The 22,082-nt window shown below is 36.5% G+C and overlaps 1 protein-coding gene and 1 non-coding gene across 2 annotated transcripts in view; one reads left to right on the top strand and one right to left on the bottom strand.

Moving 5' to 3' along the window:
• LOC139937574 (macrophage mannose receptor 1-like) overlaps positions 1–21,135 on the top strand; it is a 44,487-nt gene extending 23,352 nt beyond the window's left edge. Inside the window, exons 18-30 of the mRNA XM_071932779.1 lie at positions 119–294; positions 2,209–2,273; positions 3,255–3,358; positions 4,780–4,918; positions 5,711–5,820; positions 8,324–8,487; positions 9,771–9,873; positions 11,711–11,955; positions 12,311–12,482; positions 13,665–13,925; positions 15,222–15,392; positions 17,143–17,208; positions 18,295–21,135. Coding sequence (XP_071788880.1) covers positions 119–294; positions 2,209–2,273; positions 3,255–3,358; positions 4,780–4,918; positions 5,711–5,820; positions 8,324–8,487; positions 9,771–9,873; positions 11,711–11,955; positions 12,311–12,482; positions 13,665–13,925; positions 15,222–15,392; positions 17,143–17,208; positions 18,295–18,422 — 1,904 coding nt within the window. The 3' untranslated portion in view covers positions 18,423–21,135. The remainder of the gene's footprint in view (positions 1–118; positions 295–2,208; positions 2,274–3,254; positions 3,359–4,779; positions 4,919–5,710; positions 5,821–8,323; positions 8,488–9,770; positions 9,874–11,710; positions 11,956–12,310; positions 12,483–13,664; positions 13,926–15,221; positions 15,393–17,142; positions 17,209–18,294) is intronic.
• Trnan-auu (transfer RNA asparagine (anticodon AUU)) lies at positions 4,342–4,414 on the bottom strand. The gene has a single exon. It is a non-coding gene; the product is annotated as a tRNA-Asn (tRNA).
• Positions 21,136–22,082: the final 947 nt, after the last annotated feature.

The following is a 22,082-nucleotide window of genomic DNA, read 5'->3' as shown; positions in this document are numbered from 1 at the left end:
TACAAACATCTTTATCCACAGTGAGTAGGATTCATGTCGTGGCCAACAACTTCATCAACAGAAGGGTATCAAAACCCTTTTAAATACCACTGACATCTTAATTGTTTCCTCCACGAAGGTCCAAGGCCATGGCAATCACCGGGAGGAGTCCTATTTCCTTACTGCTACCTCATGTCTGGCATATCAGAGAGTAATTGGATGAGTTGGCATGAAGCAACCAGCTACTGCAACCAGAAGGGTGGCTACCTTACATCCATGAATCCTCGCGAGGAGTACATCTTCATTTTAAATATGGTATGTACAAGTCTTAAATCAAGTATTGTTTTGAGCTTCTGACCTTTGAGTTTGGAATGTGAAAGCATGAATGTGTGAATTCTAAAAAGAAAAACTATGAGTTTTGAGTAATGAGTTTCTTTTAAAATTTTGTGTTTGAGCCAAACTTTGAGTTTTGAGTGTTGATTTTAATTTTTGATCGCTGATTTCTGAATGTGAAAGGTATTCTGGTATGTATGAAATTGAAAATACGAATGTTGAGTGTTGATTTGAGTTTTTGACAACAGAGTTCTGAATGTAAAGGAAAATCTGTGATATTATGTGAATTTGAACCTACAATGTGGATTCATGAGTCTTTGAGGGTTGATTTGAGTTTTTGATTGACGAGTTCTGAAGGTTAAAACAATCTGGTATTTGTGAATTTTGAGTAATGAGTGTTCATTTTTAATCTGGTATGTATGAGTCTGAAATCACAATGTTAAGTTGTGAGTCTTTGAACCTTACATCCATGAATCTTCGCGAGGAGTCTGTCTTCATTTTAAATCTGGTTTGTACAAGTCTTCAATCACAATGTTGAGTTGTGAGTCTTTGAGTGTTAATTAGAGTTTCTGACCTTTGAGTTTGGAATGTAAAAGCTGGAATTTGTGAATTTGAAAAAGAAAATTTAAAAGAGTTTTGAGTAATGAGTGTTCATTTTAAATCTGGTGTATGAGTCAAACTTTGAGTTTTGAGTGTTGATTTGAGTATTTGATCGCAGAATTTTGAATCTTGGGTGTTGATGTGAGTTTTTGATCTTTTGAGCTCTGAATGTAAAAGTAAATAATGGTATTTGAAAATCAAAATTTAAAACTTTGAGTAATGACTGTTTGTCTTCATTCAAAAAAAAAGAATGTGTGAGTCTGAAATTACAATGTTGAGTTTTGAGTCTGGTTTTGATTGAAGTTTTTGACCGCGGAGTTCTGAATGTAAAAGAAAATCTGGTATGTGTGAAAATAAGATTTTAGCTTTGAGTTGAGTAACAAGTGTTTGAGTTTGTCTAAAGATCCAGAGAAAACTTCACTAAAATCTTCTATTACATATTGTTTTGAGTCTTGAATATTGAATTAACTTTTTGAGCTAAAGTTTCTGAATACAGCATGAAAAAAAGACTATTTTGTAGGCCTTATGTGTCAAGTTAATTTCATTTTTAAATGTTTGCAATTTTTATTTATTTTTTATGATGAGTTATTTTTGTTTGAATTTTGGGATATAAGGAAGTGCTTCCTGATTTTTCAATCTTGAATCTAATTTGGCGCCTTGTAGGAATTATTGATTTATTTCATTATTGTAATATGTGATTGTATACATTAAATGGAATGGGCCACATACAAATAATACAAGAATTATTATTATTTTAGCAAAACATTATGCATCTTCCAAAAGGGAAACTGTCAGTTTCCCCTGTGGATTATTTTTTGATATCTGAAATAAGGCGATGGCATGGCTACTCCATCCCAGATTGTATCCTAAAATGGGTAGGATTCTTGGCTTTTTAAGGGTGGCTCGTGGGGGCCAGCGGCGCTCCGTCCCCCACGAGCGTTACACGCGTCGGAGAGGTGGCTCGTGGGGGCCAGAGGCGCTCTGGGTAGGATCCTTGGCTTTTTAATAGTTGATTGACTTCTTTCTGAAACCCTTAAAAAAAGGTATCGACAAATTTTGGAGAACGCCCATAGAGCGCTATATAGCTCAGGTGGTAGAGGGCCACTACGTAATCCGGTCGTAGGTTTGAATCCAGCTGGAGTAAATTAGTCTTAGCAGCCCCACATCATTTAAAATCCCTAAGATCAGATTCATAAAAAAATGAATTTCATGCCTTGAAGGACACCTCAGATTTGACTTTTACCTTTCCCAAGTTAACATAACTTTAATAATTAATATAACTTGTTTACATTGTAGGTTAAAGGTTCTACCGAGTCACATTGGATTGGATTGAACGATATCGATGTCCCAGGAACCTGGGTGTGAGTAGCATACAGGAATAACTATCTTGAAATTTTAAAACTCTTTACTCATTTTGCCACCTCTCTCCAAAATTTATGAGATTGAAAACAAACTAAATACCCCTCTCAAAAAACAAATATTGTAATAGTTATAAAATAAGATGAAATTTAATTATCCCATAGTCTAAACATCCAAGAACGAAGTGGCTTATAAACCTCTGTCTTTGCCTTCTCCTTTTCCCCCAAAGTAATCCCCTTGTTTTCATAGCCTGCCTCATTCTCTAACTAACTACTTTTTCTTCCCTGATATTGTCCTTTGTGTTTCCATCTTCTTGTGGTCAAACCAGCCCCTTCCCTCCACCCCCTCCCCTTGTCTCCCTATTCATTATTTATACCCCTTGTTTTTTTCTGTGTGCCCTCTGACTCTCTCTCTCTCTTTCTCTCTCTCATTAATGTATTTCCACTTCATGGCTTATGTTCGGTACCTGTTCATGTTTGTTGTGTTTTCATTTACCCTTCGAGAAAGACTCTGCTAGGGATGAAACGTCAGGCCATTATTACATAAGAAGAAGCCATATTAGAAGACATAAGAAACTGCATTACTCTCCAAAAAGAAGAAATTACATTGCTTGCACAAGTTTAAAAAGCACCACAAATATTAATCATTTTTAAGAAAAAAAACATTGTTACCTGTGAGGGCAGATATGGTTCTTGTGATTGATTTAGCCGAGTAGCGGATATTTGTCGCACAGGCTGTGGTCTATATCTATACTACCAGGGAGCTGAAGTTATTTAAAGAATGAATGGAGGCCTATTGACCAGAGGTATAATGTTGGAAGCTCTTTGAGACGCCCTTCGGGTGTGAAAAGCACTTTAAAAAAACCTGGTTATTATTATTAAAAGGTCAATACATTTTTTGTCTTGGCCCATACTTACCCCACAAAATGAAAGTGTCTGTTATACGCCACTGAGTTGATGAATTTTCGTCTGTTGTTTATTCAGATGGCAAGATGGTACTGCATACAATGGAGCTCCTTCACTATGGAATCAGGATGATATTAGAAATGAATTCAGTATGGAAGCTTGCGTAGTCGCTAATTCAAAAGGTAAAGAGTGACCAAAGGAGTTCCCTCATCAGACATTCTCGAGTTCTGTTAAGAAAAAAACCTACAGGCAAATCACTCGGGTGAGATTTGAACCCCTGTGGATTTTTGTTCAAAGAAATTAGGAAAGTACTGCGTAAACAGTGCTTACACACATCGGTGTTACACGTGTAAGGGTAAAAACAAACCGGTAATTCTTTATCTCAGATGCAAAACTAATTAACATCTACCGGTATCCACTGCTAACACATAGAATGTGAACTTCCTCTAGCCACTGGTCTAGCTTGGTGGTCAAGTGGTTAGACAACTGCTCTAGTTATGCTCTAGGTTTTTTTGTTTTTTGTTTTTTGGGGTTTTTTTTTTTTTTTTTGGGGGGGGGGGGGGTTTGCTTGTACTGTTTTTTGAATCTTTATCATTGCTTTGTTTGTTTGTATGTAAACTGTAAAGCATTCCGATCTTTGTGGGGCGCTATATAAATGCTTACATTATTGTTATTTTTATTATTATTAAAGGTCATGGGTTTGACTCCCACCTGAGTATTTTGGCTGTGGATTTCTTTCAGAGAACTCGGGGGGAAAATACTGTGGGGGTTTTTCTTCACAGAACTCGAGAATGTACTGCAATTAGTGCTTGTTACACAAATACTCTTTGATTTTTGGGGTTGAACAAAGAATTGATTAGAGTGGGATTCGAACCAACGACCTCCGGATTAACGTGCCGGCGCTCTACCAACTGAGCTATCTAGCCCTATATTGGCGGTGTCCCTTTTCTGTCAATATCTTTGTTCGAGGGTGCCAGTCAGAAGCCATACAACTGTTAACTGCCGTGTAGCCAGGGATCACACCCAAATTACGATACAACCTGGGAAGCGGCAGCCAAGGGATCACCTTAAGGGGATGGGACTTTTTGTTTCAGATATCAATATAAACCACAAGGGAAACTGACTGGGTAAATTTTGAAATGATTTTTGGGGTTGAACAAAGAATTGACTAGAGTGGGATTCTAACCAACGACCTCCGGATTAATGTGCCGGCGCTCTACCAACTGAGCTATCTAGCCCTATTTATTATTGGCGGTGTCCCTATTCTGTCAAATATTCTTTATCCATGATGACTATATAAATCATCTACTTTATCTTATTTCCTTCTTTTTTCTTTTTCTTTTTGCTCTTGGGAAAATTTAGAAAACTGTGATTAGAAAAAGTTTATAAAAGCCTGTACCGTATGTAGGCATATACATGTAGGTCAGCCCTAAAAATGTTCAGCCCCTATCACTTTTTTCCAAGGTACAAAATGTTGAGGCCTGACTTGGTTTTGCCTCATGAAATGGAATAATTGAGATTTGTACCTTGTGATTATTAGTCTGCGACAATACACATGTATCAAATGTGTGTTACATAATAATCTATGTTATTTTATTCTAAGGATTGTGGGAGGATCATAATTGTGGTATCCGTCGGCCATTTATCTGCAAGTGGGATCCAACAGTGAAAGATCCCATCGTACCCACCCAGACTCCATACGAGGGAGGATGTGAACCTGGTTCCTACAGGCTGAAAGATCGGTATGTAAACCACAGTGTATATTCTGTTTGAGGTAACACGATGTGTATACATCTATTTAACTGTAGATTTGTTCGTAGAGAAATTGACTCATTATTTATTCTAACAGATCACTTAATTCTGAAAAAAAATGTTCTACTTATCAACTTCTACCTGTGGGTGGAAGTTAGGCAATTTGCTTGGACCATTACTTTTGTTCAGAGGGTCAAGGGGACGAGTTGTCATTAACTTCACTGCTGCAGAGAAAGTTCTTCATCGTTCTCAACTAAGAACTCACTGTGCGCCACTGAAGTGTAGTTACATGTAATAAGCAGGACGCAGAACTATTATTAAAGGAACACATTGTTTGGATCGAACGAGATGGTAAATAAAAAGCCTTTGTAATTGTTTGTTATCAAATGCTTTAAAAGTAGAATACAATGATCCACACAAATTTGCCTCGAAATTGCGTGGTCTTTTTGCTTTGCAGACTAACACAATCGGCCATTTATGGGAGTCAATATTGACTCCCATAAATGGCTGACTATGTTAGTCGACGAGGTAAAAGGAAAACCACGCAATATTACCGAGGCATATTTGTGTGGGTCATTGTATTCTACGTACTTTTAAAACATATCTCCTACCATATACATTTTATAACAAACGGTTACAAACGCTTTTCAAAGACCAACTCGTCCGGTCCAAGGCAACGTGTTCCTTTAAACTGCCATCTTTTTTGTACAATTTAGGCACCACTGATAGCATGCACTGTGTCTTTTTAATGCCATACATTACTTGTTTGTTTGTGCATACAGCTGTTATGACCTTCGATACGCCGACTATGAGTACACTTGGATGCAGGCACATTCTCAATGTCTCGCTAATGGTGGTCACTTGGCAGCAATCCATGATCATGGAGTTCAAGGTAAGAAGCAGTCGCAGTAGTAAGCAAAAGTAGCAAATTCAACTTCCTTATATGTAACATTATTATTTTACTAGCTCGTTTTCACACTTTTACAATGAACGACAGATGTCATTGCATTGTAGCTTTTTAAAAACATCTGAAAAACCCTATTTATATCTGTTAAAGGGAAAGTACACATTTGGTAATTGTCAAAGACCAGTCTTCTCACTTGGTGTATCCCATCATAAGCATAAAATAACGAGCCTGTGAAAATTTGGGCTCAATCGGTCATCGAAGTTGCGAGAAAATTATGAAAGAAAAAACTCCCTTGTTGGACGAATTTGTGTGCTTTCATTTATTTTAGTGAGAAATTACCTCTTTCTCAAAGACTACGTTACTTCAGAGGGAGTATAGTTCCCACAATGTTTTATACTATCAACAGCTCTCCAATGCTTGTTGTCAAGTCAGTTTTTAAGTTAATATTTGTTTTGAGTATAACTACCAAACGGGCGTGTACCTTCCCTTTAAGTTTTCAATGGTACTTCTCAAAATGTTTAATGCAAAATGGAACAAGTATTTTGCACCCTGTGACCTACTGTAATAGTTTAACTCGATTTATCATTTTGCCGTAACATATGTTGTTTTGTTTTATTTTCTATGAAATGTATGTTTGACTAAAGAGCAATAAAATGTTATCCCTGGGGGATTATTAAAAAAAACATACAGTCTCTTTCCAATATGCAGCAGTTCAGTTATGGAACAGTCTTCCAGAGGTTGTTAAAGACAGTGGACACTATTGGTAATTGTCAAAGACCAGTCTTCTCACTTGTTGTATATCATCATATGCATAAAATAACAAACCTGTAAAAATTTGAGCTCAATCGGTCATCGAAGTTGCGAGATAATAATGAAAGAAAAAAACACCCATGTCACACGAAGTTGTGTGCGTTCTGATGCTTGATTTCAAGACCTCAAATTCTAAACTTGAGGTCTTGAAATCAAATTCATGGAAAATTACTTCTTTCTTGAAAACTAAGTCACTTCAGAGAGAGCCGTTTCTCACAATGTTTTATACTATCAACAGCTCCCCATTACTCGTTACCAAGTGAGGTTTTAATGCTAATAATTATTTTGAGTAATTACCAATAGTGTCCACTGCCTTTAAACAAGCTGCGACATCAGAACAATTCAAAACCTGGTTAAAAACATATCTGTTTACTTTGTACAATAATTGTTGATTTCCTTTTACAGCGCATAGGGACCTGACGGTGATATGCGCTATATAAGAATGTTTTTTTTTATATTATTGTTATTATTATTACTATTAATATTATTATTATTACAGTCAGTCAGGGCTCAAATTGTACACTGGACCACATGCATTTGGTGGCATGTCTTGGGCGAATGGATTTGAGCACTGACTTAAGCTCTGGTGTTTTTAATACCAAAGTATATTTAGACGATGTGACCTCTGACGTCACACGAAAACCATAACATGGTTCGCGCACATACCGCCGGGCAAAACCTTTGTGTTTTGGCAGCCAGCTAGAAAGTGTATGCATCTTACCATGACTACAGTGTCTTTTTGTCCGGCGAAACATGACGTATACAGTGTTTTTTCAACAGAGGGCGGTTTTAATGTAAACATAGGTCACATCGTCTATAGGTTTTAGCCATAGAGTTATATATAAGAACTAGAGGGCGCACTGGCCTATATATGCGCCGCGGCATGCGTGCAGGCGGCCATTTTGTAAGTTGAACAAACAGCATCGCGGGAGCGTTCAATGAAAAAAAAACTCAAACGTGTATTTCATATTCAACGCGCGTGCAGAATGATGCGCTTGTCATCTTGCGGTCCCGTGGCGTTTGTGCACGAAGCATCACTCGTGCGCCCTCTAGATCTTATATATAACTCTATGGTTTTAGCCCAGTTGTGTTCTTAAAGCACTTAGACACTTTGCCATTATCTCTTCATCCTTCGGAGGGGTGCAAAGCTATAGACTTCTTGTTTTGTGTCACTTAAAAGAACCCAGTACACTTGTCTTTAGGGGGAGGTGTTTGCCCCAGTGTTTTCTGGTATATGGTTGTCTTTAAAGATGCCTTGTCAGATTTTTGGCCGATTTGACCCAAAAACTTTGATTTAAAATTCAATAGGTATTTTGATGGGGGTCGAGAAAGTTACAAGCCTTCATTTGAGCCATTGCTTGAAATAGTCCGCCAATTATTAGTCGCAGTGAAATAAAGTGCTCAAAATAAGTTTTTGTCGGGATCCCGACAATCACGTGACCAACTCTTATGTGTTTTATAAGAAACATTTTAAATTTTTGTCATGGTTCCTGACCATTAAAAGTAAAACTTTTTTTCGTTAGGGCGGAAGCAAAAAGTCTATTTTTTAATGTTTGGGGCAAAAAATCTGACATAGCATCTTTAATACGACGTTTTTGCCACAGAACCATTCAGCTAAACAGACAGATTTGTTGGCCTGTGACTTTAACAATTTTTTTTACATCATTTCCTTTCTAAGCTCTCCTCAGTTCCGTCTTGAAAAACCTGCAAGGTAATGTTTGGATTGGTCTGAGTCGGTTCGGAGAGTTCCAGCAGTACTACTGGTCTGATGGGGCAACATCGAGCTACACTAACTGGGCATTAGGGGAACCTAATGGACCACAACAACAGGATGGCGTCAAGGTATAATCTATGAAGAATTATTTAGAACCAAAAACTTTTTTTTAGGTTTTGCTTTTGTTTTTATTAAAAGAGCCCTTTAAAGCCATTGGACATTTTCGGTAACAGTATTGTCCAAAGGCACACACTTTGTGTATTAGAACTTATATATAAAATTACAAACCTGTGAAAACTTCGGCTCAATCGGTCATCGGAGTCGGGAGAAAATAGCGGGAAAACCCACCCTTGTTTCCGCATGTTTCGTCGTGTCATGACATGTGTTACATCCGTAATTCTCGGTATCAAGATTTTTTTTTTTTTTTCAATTTCAATTCAATTCATAATGATCCACACAAATATGCCTCAAAATTGTATGGTTTTTCTTAAATATTGTGAACTTAAACACAGCATGCCATTATGTGGAGTCAAGTTTTTGACTTCATAAAATGGCCGACTGTATAAGTTCGCCAAGAAAAAGGAAAACCACAGAATTTTGAGTGATATTTGATTTGATCATTTTATTCTACTTTTAAAATACCTTTCTAAAAATATGCATTCTATAACAAACAGTTTCAAATGCTTTTCATAGACCAACTTGCACGATCCCAGGCAACATGTCCCTTTAAGCAGACTTAGAGTTTGCCTACAAACTCGGGTCAGCACTTGGTTTGGAAAGAGCAGTTTTCAACATGATCTATCTCATCAAAATTTCATGAGATGTTATTTTAATGACACTTATATTGAGAAAATGACAAACATTAATTGACTGTACTTTTGACCCATATGAGGGTGCTTTCAACTTCTAATTATTTTGCATCCCAAAACCCACTCTTGTTACGCACGTTTCGCCGTGTGTCATGACATCTGTTTACAATAAATCTGTAATTCTCGCGATCGAGAACTGATAATGTTTTTTTAATGTTTTCTCAAAAAGTAAAGCATTTCATAGAATAATATTTCAAGAGAAGTCTTTCACCATTACCTTCTGTAAACCCTGTAAATTATTTGTAAATCTGTGAACTTTTTTTCTTCTTTTCTGTATCGAAAGTGTATACCGTAATGGCTTTAAGGAATGAATTAAGGGGTATGGTGACCAGGGGTTATAATATTGGAAGCGCTTTGAGACACCCTTCGGGTGTGAAAAGCGCTATAAAAAACTGGTTATTATTATTTTTACTCTCAAGTAATTCTGGTTCCCACACTCCCTCAAGCGTTCAAAACAACTTTGGATAGGCCAATATAGGATGAGAATGCAGGTATTTAGGAATTTAATTCTTGATATTTTTTCTTTCCTTGTTAATAATTAGATAGACTATTGTGCTGAAATGGTCAACAATCCGAACTATGCTGGCAAGTGGAACGATGTGGATTGTACCAAAATGAATGGATTTGTTTGTCAGAAAGCCCTCGGTAAGCACTTTAGGGAAGGGGTGTTCAAGAAGAAATTTACAGGCAACGTTGAGATGTCATACACTGGTTCTTCTCAGAACCAATATCTTAAAGGAACATTACAGAATTGGTAAGAAACAAAAATCGTGAAGATCACAGATTTACATAAAACGTACATGTTCTAATGATGATGATTGTAGAAATTATCCCTTGGAAAGTCATATTTGATGAGAAATAAATAATCTAATTTCGAACGTTTTATTCATTTTTATTTATCCTCTTGTGACCCAGATGGCAGATCGATCTCAAACTTCTACAGGTCTGTCAGTTTATGTATAAAATGGTGGATTACAAACGACTTACACTGCCAGCACCTGTTTTGTTAGCAAAAACCAGTTCCGTAATGTTCCTTTAAAAGAGATTAAAGCTCCATTCATACTTCCTGTAAATGCAAATGCGATACAAATTGTGACGTCACAGGGTTGTTTTCGCAGCAAATGTTTCGCAGGAGTTCAGCATAAAGCCCAGTTCATACTTCCGATTTTTGACGTCACACAGCCCTGTTTTCACTGTGAATATCTCGTAGGAGTTGAACACAAATCAACTGTGGCGAAATATTTGTTGCGAATTTGTGATGTCCAAATTTGTGTCGCATTTAGCTTTACACATGGTGCTACCGCAACCTCACCTGATTAAACTCCCATTTAAATTATTAATACAATTTTCTGCGTAGCTCTTTGAAATTGGGCCTTGTTTAAAAAGCAAATTCATCTCAGGATGAGTAAGAACAAGGTTCTTTATTCAAACAATTTGAACATTTGATGGAAAATGTTTTATTCTAGAGGGGTGCCTCTTGTATTCAGTAACATGTATTTCAATCCTGTTATTCACTACAATAATGCACATAATTAGTTGAAATTGTCTAAGTAAGAACTTAACTTAACTTAAATGCATTTATAAAGCGCTTTAACACTGTTTCAAAGCGATGTACAGTTTAGAAAAACATTAAAATGCAGGATTAAAAAACATGAGCAAAAATAGCAATATGTTTTTTTTTTAAATACCCAACAGTTAAAAAAGTAACAAGTATTTAGTAAAAACATTGCATTACAAGCAGTCATATTACAACAGAATAAAATACAAAATAATAAGCGTCAGGCGGACCCAGAGTAAATCAACCCCATTTCTGATAAAAAGGAGACAACATTTTTAAAAGAAAAGGTAAGATACATGTAGCATGAGGTTTGAAATGATTTAATAGTAGTCTGCAGATAAACGACCACATTTAGGTGTAGCAGAATGCTTTTGTTTCCTAACCTATGGCCAAAAAATATACAACCGAGGAACCGTAAAAGGACAAAAGAAGCAGACAAGGCAATATGAGTCAAGGCTAACACAACTCTTGAAAATACGATACCTCTTGTGAAATCCCCTCAACATTTAAAGGCAGTGGACACTATTGGTAACTGTCAAAGACTAGCCTTCACAGTTGGTGTATCTCAATGTATGCATAAAATAACAAACCTGTGAAAATTTGAGCTCAATCAGTCATCAAAGTTGCGAGATAATAATGAAAGAAGAAAACACCCTTGTCATCAAGTTGAGTGCGTTTAGATGGTTGATTTCGAGACCTCAAGTTCTAAATCTGAGGTCTCGAAATCAAATTCGTGGAAAATTACTTCTTTTTAAAAAACTATGGCACTTCAGAGGAAGCTGTTTCTCACAATGTTTTATACCATCAGCCTCTCCCCATTACTCGTCACCAAGAAAGGTTTTATGCTCATAATTTTTTTGGTAATTACCAATAGTGTCCACTGCCTTTAATGCCACTGTTCTCACTGATAAACTTTGTCTCCAGATGAATCCATCACACCAGAAGACCTTCCATTCGAGCTATGTCCAAGCAATTCAGAGTACATAGTCTACGAGGGTAATTGCTTCAAAGTCGCCCAGGTGGCCAGTACACACGGAACGGCAAGGGATAAATGCGAGGAGGACGGTGCCACGCTGGCGTCTGTTGCTGATGGGTATGAGCAGGCTTTCATAGAGATGCTTATGGTGTATTATAACATTGAGACGGCATGGATTGGATTGACCAGAGGGGTAAGTGCACTTAGAGGAACATTTCAGAATTGTTTTTTTGCTAGCCAAACACTTTATGTAATCCACCAAACACATAAATGACAAACCTGTAGAGGTTTGAGACGAATCGGTGATCTTGTTCCTGAGAAAATAGTAAAACAAATTATTATGCATTTTGTTCGACTTTGATTTAATAAAAATTAATAAAACACTCACTGATTTAGAGTAACCAATAGGGTCCAGTACCTTTGTGATATGTTGGCTTATGTATTATGCACTTTTGTGGGTTTGTGTGCTTGATATAATTTTAAATATTAGTGTCATTATTATTGTTATTGTTATAAATAACAGCATATCGAGCTTTCATATTAAACAGGAAAATGATCAGTTTGAGTGGATCGATGACTGGCCTGTGGTGTACACTGGATGGGGTGTTGGTTACCCAGCGAGCTCAAGCGATGTAAACAGATGTGTTATTTCCAGCACACAGGGATGGCGTAACGTCGGCTGCTATGATGCGTACGGGGCAGTTTGTAAAATAAATCAAGGTAGGTCTTCGCTACACGCTCAAAGCCATCTCAGTGTTAAACAACACTGAAATTTAACGCCCAGCGGTCCAATATGGTATGAAAATGATGTAGATGAACTATTAGGTTGTGTAAAACAATTCAAAAATGCTTCATCTGAGGAAGTAACAGTTAAGGTGAGCTGTTATAATTACTATATATTTCTGGCAATGAAACCAGGGATGCATCATAATTGAAATTAATCCATGTAGCTCACAAGCTTGAGGAAAGGTTGCGTGAGAAATTACTTTTCTCTTTTTACTGCTGGGGTATAACCTCTATCACGATAACTGTTTGTGGCTCTTTTACATACATTACCAGCCCTAGTTCATTGAAGCTATCGCTTAAAAGGACGAAGCAATTATGATAACTTGATCGAGGACACAATAATTGTCTCAACTGGGACTCAAACCCAAACTCTGCTGACAGGAACACCAAAACTTGAGTCTGGTGCCCTAAGTCACGCAGCCATGACACACCACTTAAAAAATAAGTTCTTGTCGCCCATGTCTTTTCCTACCCACTGGTCTAGCCTGCTTTAAGAAAATTGAGGATCAATTCCTACTTGTTTTTCTCTTCAATTTTCACTGTGGTTTGTATTGTATGGTTTATAACTGTGGCCCTGTTTGCAGTTTACAGCGCCAAGACGCAATACTGCTAAGTGTTTAAAGGCACTGGACACTCAAAATAATTGTTAGCATAAAAACTTACTTGGTAACGAGCGATGGAGAGCTTTTAATAGTATAAAACATTATGAAAAACGGCTCCATCTGAAGTAATGTACTTTTTGAGAAAGAGTTAATTTCTCACTCAATTAATAAAATACTTCAGGCCTGAAGCCTTTTATTATGCATCTGAAAGCACACAAAGTTGTGCAAACAAGATAAAGCCCATCAAATCAAGCCCAAGTTTTCACAGGTTATTTTATACATATTTTGGGATACATCTAGGGAGAATACTGGCCTTTGACATTACCAAAGGTGTCCAGTGCCTTTAAAGCAATATATACTTATGGTTGTCATGGATATTTGTTTATGGAACTACACAGGTTATCACAGTGTTTTTGAAGCAAGCGATTTTTTTTAGATGGATCTGCAGAAAACGCCTAGATTCTTCATGCTGTTTTTTTTTTCCTTTTCTTTTTTCTCGTTTCTTTATTGATAGCACCGAAGCCAAGTGCTCCCCAACCACCATCAGGCCATTGTCAGGCCGGCTGGTCGTTAATAGGAGACACTTGCTTGTTCTTCGATACCGAGGTGACATCAGTTAGTTATGTTGAGGGGATGGCTTTCTGCAGGGCAATGGGGCCTAATACCTTCCCCGCGAGTGTACATGACTCTGTGTTTAACAATATTCTGAGGAGTAACGCACTCAATCAGCTCGGAGTAGAGAATGTGTGGCTAGGTTTGGTCTATCAGAATGGTGGTAAGTATAAACAACCAATCAATCCATCTCTTCATTGTAACACTTGATTGTAGGATTCAAATAAATGTAAATGATAAGTTTATTACTTAATCACATCGTTCTACGAAAGAATAATACTCAAATTGCTCCCTCAACTTTTTTAATCAAGACAGTCTCCTGACAATGACTAGAGCAAGCTAGTCAAAACATTGAGACCAATTAAGAACGTACAATATGGCAGTGAAGTTAACAAAGAGAAGTCCACTGAATCCACTAAGCGAAAGTAGAAGTCCTGACCAATTTTCTACCTTCCACCCAGGTAGTATTTAAAAGGCAGGACAGTTCTTTTCAGAACTGAGAAGTCTCCTGAATTCCGAAATCTACTCTGCAGCATTAGAATAAATAGCAAGACAATTGTTCTCAAAAGCACATAGTCTACTCAGCAAAGTAGATTAACACAATTACCGCAAACCAATGAACATTGTTTTAATTATGCCTCTACTACCCACGCCTACAAAACCAGTGGTTAATTTAACAAAGCACTACGATTCATTTTAAGATGAGTTGTCAGTTTCACCAACTTAATTTGTATTGTGACATACACTTTACTTTAATAATAGCAATTAAAGCCATTATACACTTTCGGTAAACAGTATTGTCCAAGTCCCACACTTGTGTATCACAACTTATATATAAAATAACAATCCTGTGGAAATTAAGGCTCAATCGGACATCGGAGTCGGGAGAAAATAACGGGAAAACCCACTCCTGTTTTCGCGCGATTTGCCGTGTCATGACATGTGTTCATAACAAATCCGTAATTCTTGTTAACGAGAATTTATATTGTTTTACTGTTTTCTCAAAAAGTAAAGCATTTCATGGAATAATATTTCAAGAGAAGTCTTTCACCATTACCATCTGTAAACCCTGTAAATTGTTTGTAAATCTGTGATTTTTTTTTATTTTTTTTTGTACCGAAAGGGTCCAATGGCTTTAAAGGGAAGGTTTCGGGCCAAGTTTGATAGAGCTGCTATAAAGCACAAAAAGTAGCTTAACACAACAAAATTATGCTTAACAAGATATGGCTACCAGCCAAACCACAATGTCACATGTACAATTTGTGACTGGTATCCTGCTCATTTCTGCTAAGCAGACAATCGTTAAGCAAAATATTCTGCTTAAGCAGCTTTATGAAATTGGGCATAGGTTTGTTAATCACTCTTAAAACTAATGGTGATACAAACTTACAGCATCTTTTGATAGTGTTAAGCTTTTTGGAACTTATTTCACTTCACTTTGTTTCTTGTTTTAAATCAGAATTCACTTGGGCTGATGGTTCACCTGTGGATTATACAAACTGGGGCGGTGATCAACCCTCCATGCCCATAACAGGAGAAATCTGTGTACAGATGGCCGCCGAGGGATACGGTGTTTGGAAAAACACAGATTGCTTTGTGAGGGCTGGCTACATTTGCCAGGCCCCTCGTGGTAAGTTTTCAACAGTTATTATTCGTGTGATGAAAGACATTGTGTAGTTTTGTGTGGAAGGACTAGGACAATCAGTTGGGAATTGCAAGGGGGTTGGTCTACAAATAAATATTGAATTAGATTGAATTTTGAATTTGAATTTGAAAAAATAATTGTGACCTGAAGGTCAAATTATACAGTCATTTCAATAGTTACAAATAGACATGACATAGCCTATACAATATTTATAAAGTACACCTTAAATAAAGCACAAAAAAAATAAAGAATAATTATTATAAGAAAAAACAGATTGCACCCTCGCTTATAAAACAATAACAGAACCACACTTACTAAAGAAACACCACACTGTACTGTAAATGGGAAATGGATTAATTAAAAAGGACATGACGGCCTAAAATAAAATTAAACAAGAACCTCACACTAACCACCACATACAGTAAAATGGAGACTATTTCACCAGGCATTTGGAGAGTAATTTGAGGGTTTGGGTGGTGGACGGTCCAGGTACCAATAAACAGATGTTTGATTCATTTTGCTATGGTGATTATTTTGTTTGCACATTCTGCCCTATTCAGTTGTCACTCAGTAGCAACCCCAAACTAAATCATTCAAATTGTGATGTAAAAACCATAATACTGGGAAATAGTTTTGTCTGAAGTGTCGTACTGTAGGACAAAGACATTTTTTAGTCCAATTTGTTTGTCAAGTTTTGAGGGCTATAGACAAAAAGGTCGAAATATTTTTAGGCAACAAAGTAATTTTTAGGCAACAAAATAAATATGTTATATGCCTGCGAGAACTTATTTTTCCAAGGGGTGCTGGGTTCTATGCATGCCAGTGTGTGCCAATGTAAGATCACTGCGCAGAAGTAGTGCTAGTCCAGCATCGATTGTATTTTGCTTACAATTCCTTTAAGTTTTTTTACAGGGATTTAATTTGATTTGTATAAGTGAGCAATTTGGACACCATTTTTTTTAATATCGTAGTAAATTTGGACACATTTTCACCAACTTCTAGCTAAATCTTGTCCACACCAAAAAAGCTCAAATCCAAATTTGTTTTCAGGTTTTGTCTATCTCTATTGACAGTTCTTATTGTATTTCCTGTAGGTTTTCATACTTAAAGGCACTGGATACGTTTCGGAATTGTCAGAGACCAGGGGCCAATTTCATAGAGCTGCTTCAGCAAAAATTTTGCTTAAGCACGAAAATAGCTTGCTTATTTTTCACATGTTACTGGCAAAAATTTCATGCCATATACATTGCTTGTGACTGGTATTTAGCTGTTGTTTACTTAGCATAACAACTTAATGGAATCTTGGCCAGTAATCTGATTTTACTAAGCAAGGATTATTTTGCTTAAGCAAAATTTTGTGCTTAAACAGGTCTATGAAATTGGGCCCAGTATTCTCATTTGGTGTATATCCAAACATGCATAAACTAACAAACCTGTCAAAATTTTGGCTAAATTGGTCATCGAAGTTACAAGAGGCATAATAAAAGACTTCAGCTGAAGTGTTTTATTATTTGAGTGTGAAATTAACTCCTTCTCAAAAATTACGTTACTTCAGTGGGAGCCGTTTCTCACAATGTTTTTATACCATCAACAGCTCTGTGTTGCTCATTACTAGGTGAGTTTTTTTATGCTAACAATTGATTTGAGTAATAATTAACCATAGTGTCCAGTGCCCTTAAACAGCTTCTACATTATTTTTTAATGCAATGTATGATCCTACTATTTTCTTTCGTAGGAGATATACCGCCCTCAACAACATCAACACCAACTCTAGGATTCACTCACCCTCCAGAACCGGAACGTAAGTGACTTTTTATCGTACATAAATATATGGAATTACACAAAAATAAGGAATATGAAGCTTCTAACTTGTTTTGATAACCACTGCCTGAAGAAAAAAAACGCTAAGAGTTTTGAAAACATACAGTGGTATGACATAATTATGTAAATAAACATTAATGCCAAACACACTAATAAGCAGATAGCGCAGGGATAAACAGGTAGAGATATGATCACAAACATTATAAGGATGTATAATATCAAGTAATAAATCACAAGGGAAACTGACTATAGGCAAAATTCTTTGTTCTGTCCCAAGTTATTTTAAAATTTTACTTAGTAAGTTTGAAGAAAAAAATTACTTCCTGTAAAGACACTGGACACTACTGGTAACTGTCAAAGACTAGTCTTCACAGTTGGTGTATCTCAACAAATGCATAAAATAACAAACCTGTGAAAATTTGAGCTCAATTGGTCGTCGAAGTTGCAAGATAATAATGAAAGATAAAAACAATCATGTCGCATGAAGTTGTGCGCTTTCAGATGCTTGATTTCGAGACCTCAAATTCTAAATCTGAGGTCTCGAAATCAAATTCATGGAAAATAACTTCTTTCTCGAAAACTACGTCACTTCAGAGTGTTTCTCACAATGTTTTATACTATCAACCTCTCCCCATTACTCATAATCAAGAAAGGTTTTATGCTAATAATTATTTTGAGTAATTACCAATAATGTCCACTGCCTTTAAAGGTGATCACTTTTCTACTGCTTCCTTGGTGTCATCCTGGCTATACGCAGTTACAGCTGGTAGCCCAGTTGGTAGAGTGCCGGTTTGGCTGGAGATTTTGTTATTCAGTGATTTTGTCCGCCCACTTCTGATAGCGCCCTCTTTTGAAGCATCCTCATTCAGTCCATGTTAAGTTCCTCATTATTTTGGGACAGAAAATCTGGTGGACAGATTTCCATATGACACTGTCACATTGACCTTGAGATCGCAGGTTTAAATCTTGCTCTAGTAAAATTGTCTTTGTTCAACCCCAACAGATTTTTATATCAGACAAAATGCATAATATCTTTTGTAAATTCTTGATCTGTTTTTTTTTTCAGAGGCCTTTTCAACTGGACAGATTGTCGGTATCGCAATCGGGTCCGGTGTTGGATTCATTGTTTTAGTCTCCATCTTCTGTTACTGTCGAGAGAAAAATAGCAGCCGAGACAGAGATCAACTGTTGTAAACATGACAAAGATATCAATTCTATGGAAATTTGAACTTTTTAACCAACAATTCATTAATTGATGTAAACATTTATCAAACATACACTGCAAAATCATAATTATTTGTAGTCACATAGCCATTTGTTGATTGATTATACCAGGAGTGTAATTGGCCAAACAGATAAACACATTTTTGTCGAAAGAAAAAAAAAGACTCTTAAAGGTACTGGACACGATTGGTAATTATGCTAAATAATTGTTGCCACGAAAACGTAACAACGCCTCCCTCTGAGATAATGTGGTTTTCGAGAAAGAGGTCATTTCTCACTCACATAATAATAGGCTTCAACTGAAGCCTTTTATTTTGAATCTGAAAGCACACAAAGTTGTGCAACAAGGGTGTTTTTTCCTGTCATTATTCTCTTGCAATTTCGATGACAAACTGAGCCCAACACTAAGTGAGAATTACCAAAGGTGTACACAGTGTCCGATAGATTTTAGCCTAACATACTCTATTATATATGGGAGGGATTTAAAAAGTTAATCCAAAGGGTTGAAATTTGGGAGCAACCATTTTAGATTCAAAATTGAATCTTTCATTTGAACTTTTAAATGCTCTGTATTTAAATATTAAAATGGATTTGTTCCTAATTACAATGATTCCTTAAAACTAACTTTTAAATTCCTCCACTTTAGAGTGCAATTTGAAATGCTGTATAATCATAAACTCTATGAACAAATATTGCCTGTTTAAAGACACTGAAGATTAGTCCTCTCACTTGATGTATCTCAACATATGCATAAAGTAACAAACCTGTGAAAATTTGAGCTCAATTGGTCTTCAAAGTTGCGAGATAATAATGACAGAAAACAAAACCTTGTCACACGAATTTGTGTGGTTTCAGATGCTTGATTTCGAGACCTCAAAAATCTAATTCTGAGGTCTCCTAATAAAATTCCTGAAAATTTACTTCCTTCTCGAAAACTATGTTACTTTAGAGCCGTTTCTCACAATGTTTTATACTATTAACAGCTCCCCATTGCTCGTTAGCAAGTAATGTTTTATGTTAAATATTATTTTGAGTAATATTACTAATCGTGTCCTCTGCCTTTCAGGGCAAATTAGTCCAGATTTTTTTGTTTTGTTATGTTTGTATAGTGTTTAATTATTTGGGGACTATTTGGTTTTACTACCTGAAATATTTAGATGAAAGAATTACAAAGAAACAAAGATCCACAGAGGGGAACTATTTCGTCGCCATGTTGAGATTTTTATATGATGAAGGTATCATGCTTAGCATCTGGGCCCAGTTTCATTTCAGCTTAAACATAAACGCCTAAACATTTAACACAGTATCCTTTGGCTGGTAACGTCATTCTTTGTACAATTTTGTTTTTGTGTTCTTAGCAAGTTTTTGGACATTAATTTTGGTTTTACCTGTATACACTGATGTGTGTTAAGATTTTATACTCAACACTTTCCCGAGCTCTGTGAAAAAAAAAATAGGCATAACACTTGGGTGGGATTCGAACCCACGACCTTTGCAATTCTAGAGCAGTGTCTTACCAACTAGACATCCGAGATTGCCCGGTGGTTATAGAGGCAGATTGAATTATGTATTTTAGCTGCAGCGGGTACCACACCAATTAAATAAATGTAAATTTGCTTTGGGATAAAGACTATTAATTAATTTTGGTTTTACCCATAAACACTGATGTGTGTAAGCAAAGTAAAGTAGCCCACTTGGGTATACATCGGTGTATATGGGTAAAATCAAAGTTAATATTATTTTTACCATCTTAATTTACATCTATTTAAGCTTTAGCACATTGAGCAGCTCATGCGTAAAAAGTAGCTACACCACAACAAAATTATGCTCTCCAGAAACAGGTCATCAGCCAATATGATCTTAAATTGTTATGACCTCTGACTGGTATCCTGCATATTTTTGGTTTCAGAAACTCTTTTAAAAAGCAATATCATAAGCAGCTCTTTAAAATTGGGACCTGGCGCATATTTTAGAAGCAAAGCTTGCCAAATTTCTTTTCTAAAAAACAAAACCAAATTATTGTGGGCTATAGAGCCTACCACAAGTTTTAACAATGACAACTTGGTTGAATTTTGGCTGGTTACCTGTTTTTGCTTAGCAATTTTCTGTGCTCAGAAAGTTATTGTGCTTATCTTTATTAAATTGTGACCTGTTCTTTATTTTGCAAAGCTGTTTACAATAAAACATGCTTAATCCTCATCTTCATTAGAGCAGGAAATGAGTTAGTAGATACAAAATATGAGCTATTAACAAAAAATCAACGAAAACACGAACCGGCTTTGATTTATTCACTCAGTTAACTAAACAACTTTAAGAAACCAATAATTATTTACCGTATTATAATTGTCTGATAAGTTACCTATATCCTGCCGTGGTGGTGCGTGACTCCAAAATTGTAATATTTGGGCGACTGAGTTCTGGGGTATTATTATTTTTTATTTTATTTTTTTTTTGGGGGGGGGGGCAAAATGTTTCAAATGCATTAAAGTAATCAACATGCCGTCAAAGAACGTTGCTCACGTGTAAAATCAATCTTTTCTTTTCCATTCTTGCATTTGTGTATGTTTTGCACCCACGTGTTGAAGTAATTCTCTTGTCAAGAAGTTTACGAAAAGGCAACTAATTAAAACTGTGTGCAAGACCTTCGCGCGGCGTTTAAACTTGTAAGTTCGTTTGAATAAGAATCGTTTGAAAAGAGAAATTATGAGCATATGGTTATTTATTGTTTTGGTAGCATATGTTTTAAGAACAGCAGCGACTCGATTCAGGTACTACATGTATATTCAATGGTGTGTCCAATTGGATATTTAATTCCACACGAGTAATAAAAATGAAGTCATGTTTGAGGGCGCCCTTTACCCAAGATGGATTGCAGTTTAGGAAAAAACGTGACATGGTAAGCATTTTCAATCCAAGGATATCTTACTTTTTCAAGGCCATCGGGGAACATCAATACCTCGTGTGTGCTTAGAATATTACCTTGACTCAGATAAGTTGAACATTTTTCAGGACTATTGATTCTGAACAAGTGATAATTGCATATATAGTTCGATGTGCCGAAGTTGTTGTTTTCGGGGCCGAACGTTGTTGAACGCATTCAAGCGGAAACGCGTGGCAGCCTAGCCTACATGTCGGACGTCACACTTCGAGGCTCGTGATCGCTAGATACCAGACTGACTGGACGATATTCCTGTTTACGAATCGAAACATTTATAGGGTTCCTGTCATCAAACTAGCCTACTCGAATGAGATATTATTAGCTATAGATTGGCTTTGTAATTTTTAAATGGCGTGCGACAGAACCATATGTGTCACAGCCCGTTAAAATAGCTTCTTGTGTGGTGCTTCAATCGTATAACACACAGTAGGAAAACTTGAAAATTAATAAGGAAACTTGTCCATTTTTTTCATGCGTCTGATGGGTTAACGCAAACGTTGGTATTCGTACTTGCCTGTGTGTTCAATACTCGGAGCTCCACAGATTTGTTTATTTCAAACTAAATTTAGTTTTCACCGCCCACACTTGCTCCTACCAGTTGTTGATGCTCAGCGGTAGAATAACAATAGCGCAAGGGCATCCTAAATGGTTACGCAGGCAACCATGACATCAAGGGAATAATCAATCATAAA

This window comes from Asterias amurensis, chromosome 5 (genome assembly GCF_032118995.1).
Source record: "Asterias amurensis chromosome 5, ASM3211899v1".
Lineage (NCBI taxonomy): Eukaryota > Metazoa > Echinodermata > Asteroidea > Forcipulatida > Asteriidae > Asterias > Asterias amurensis.
The sequence above is the reverse complement of the archived record's forward strand: the minus strand, read 5'-3'. Positions and strand labels throughout refer to the sequence as shown.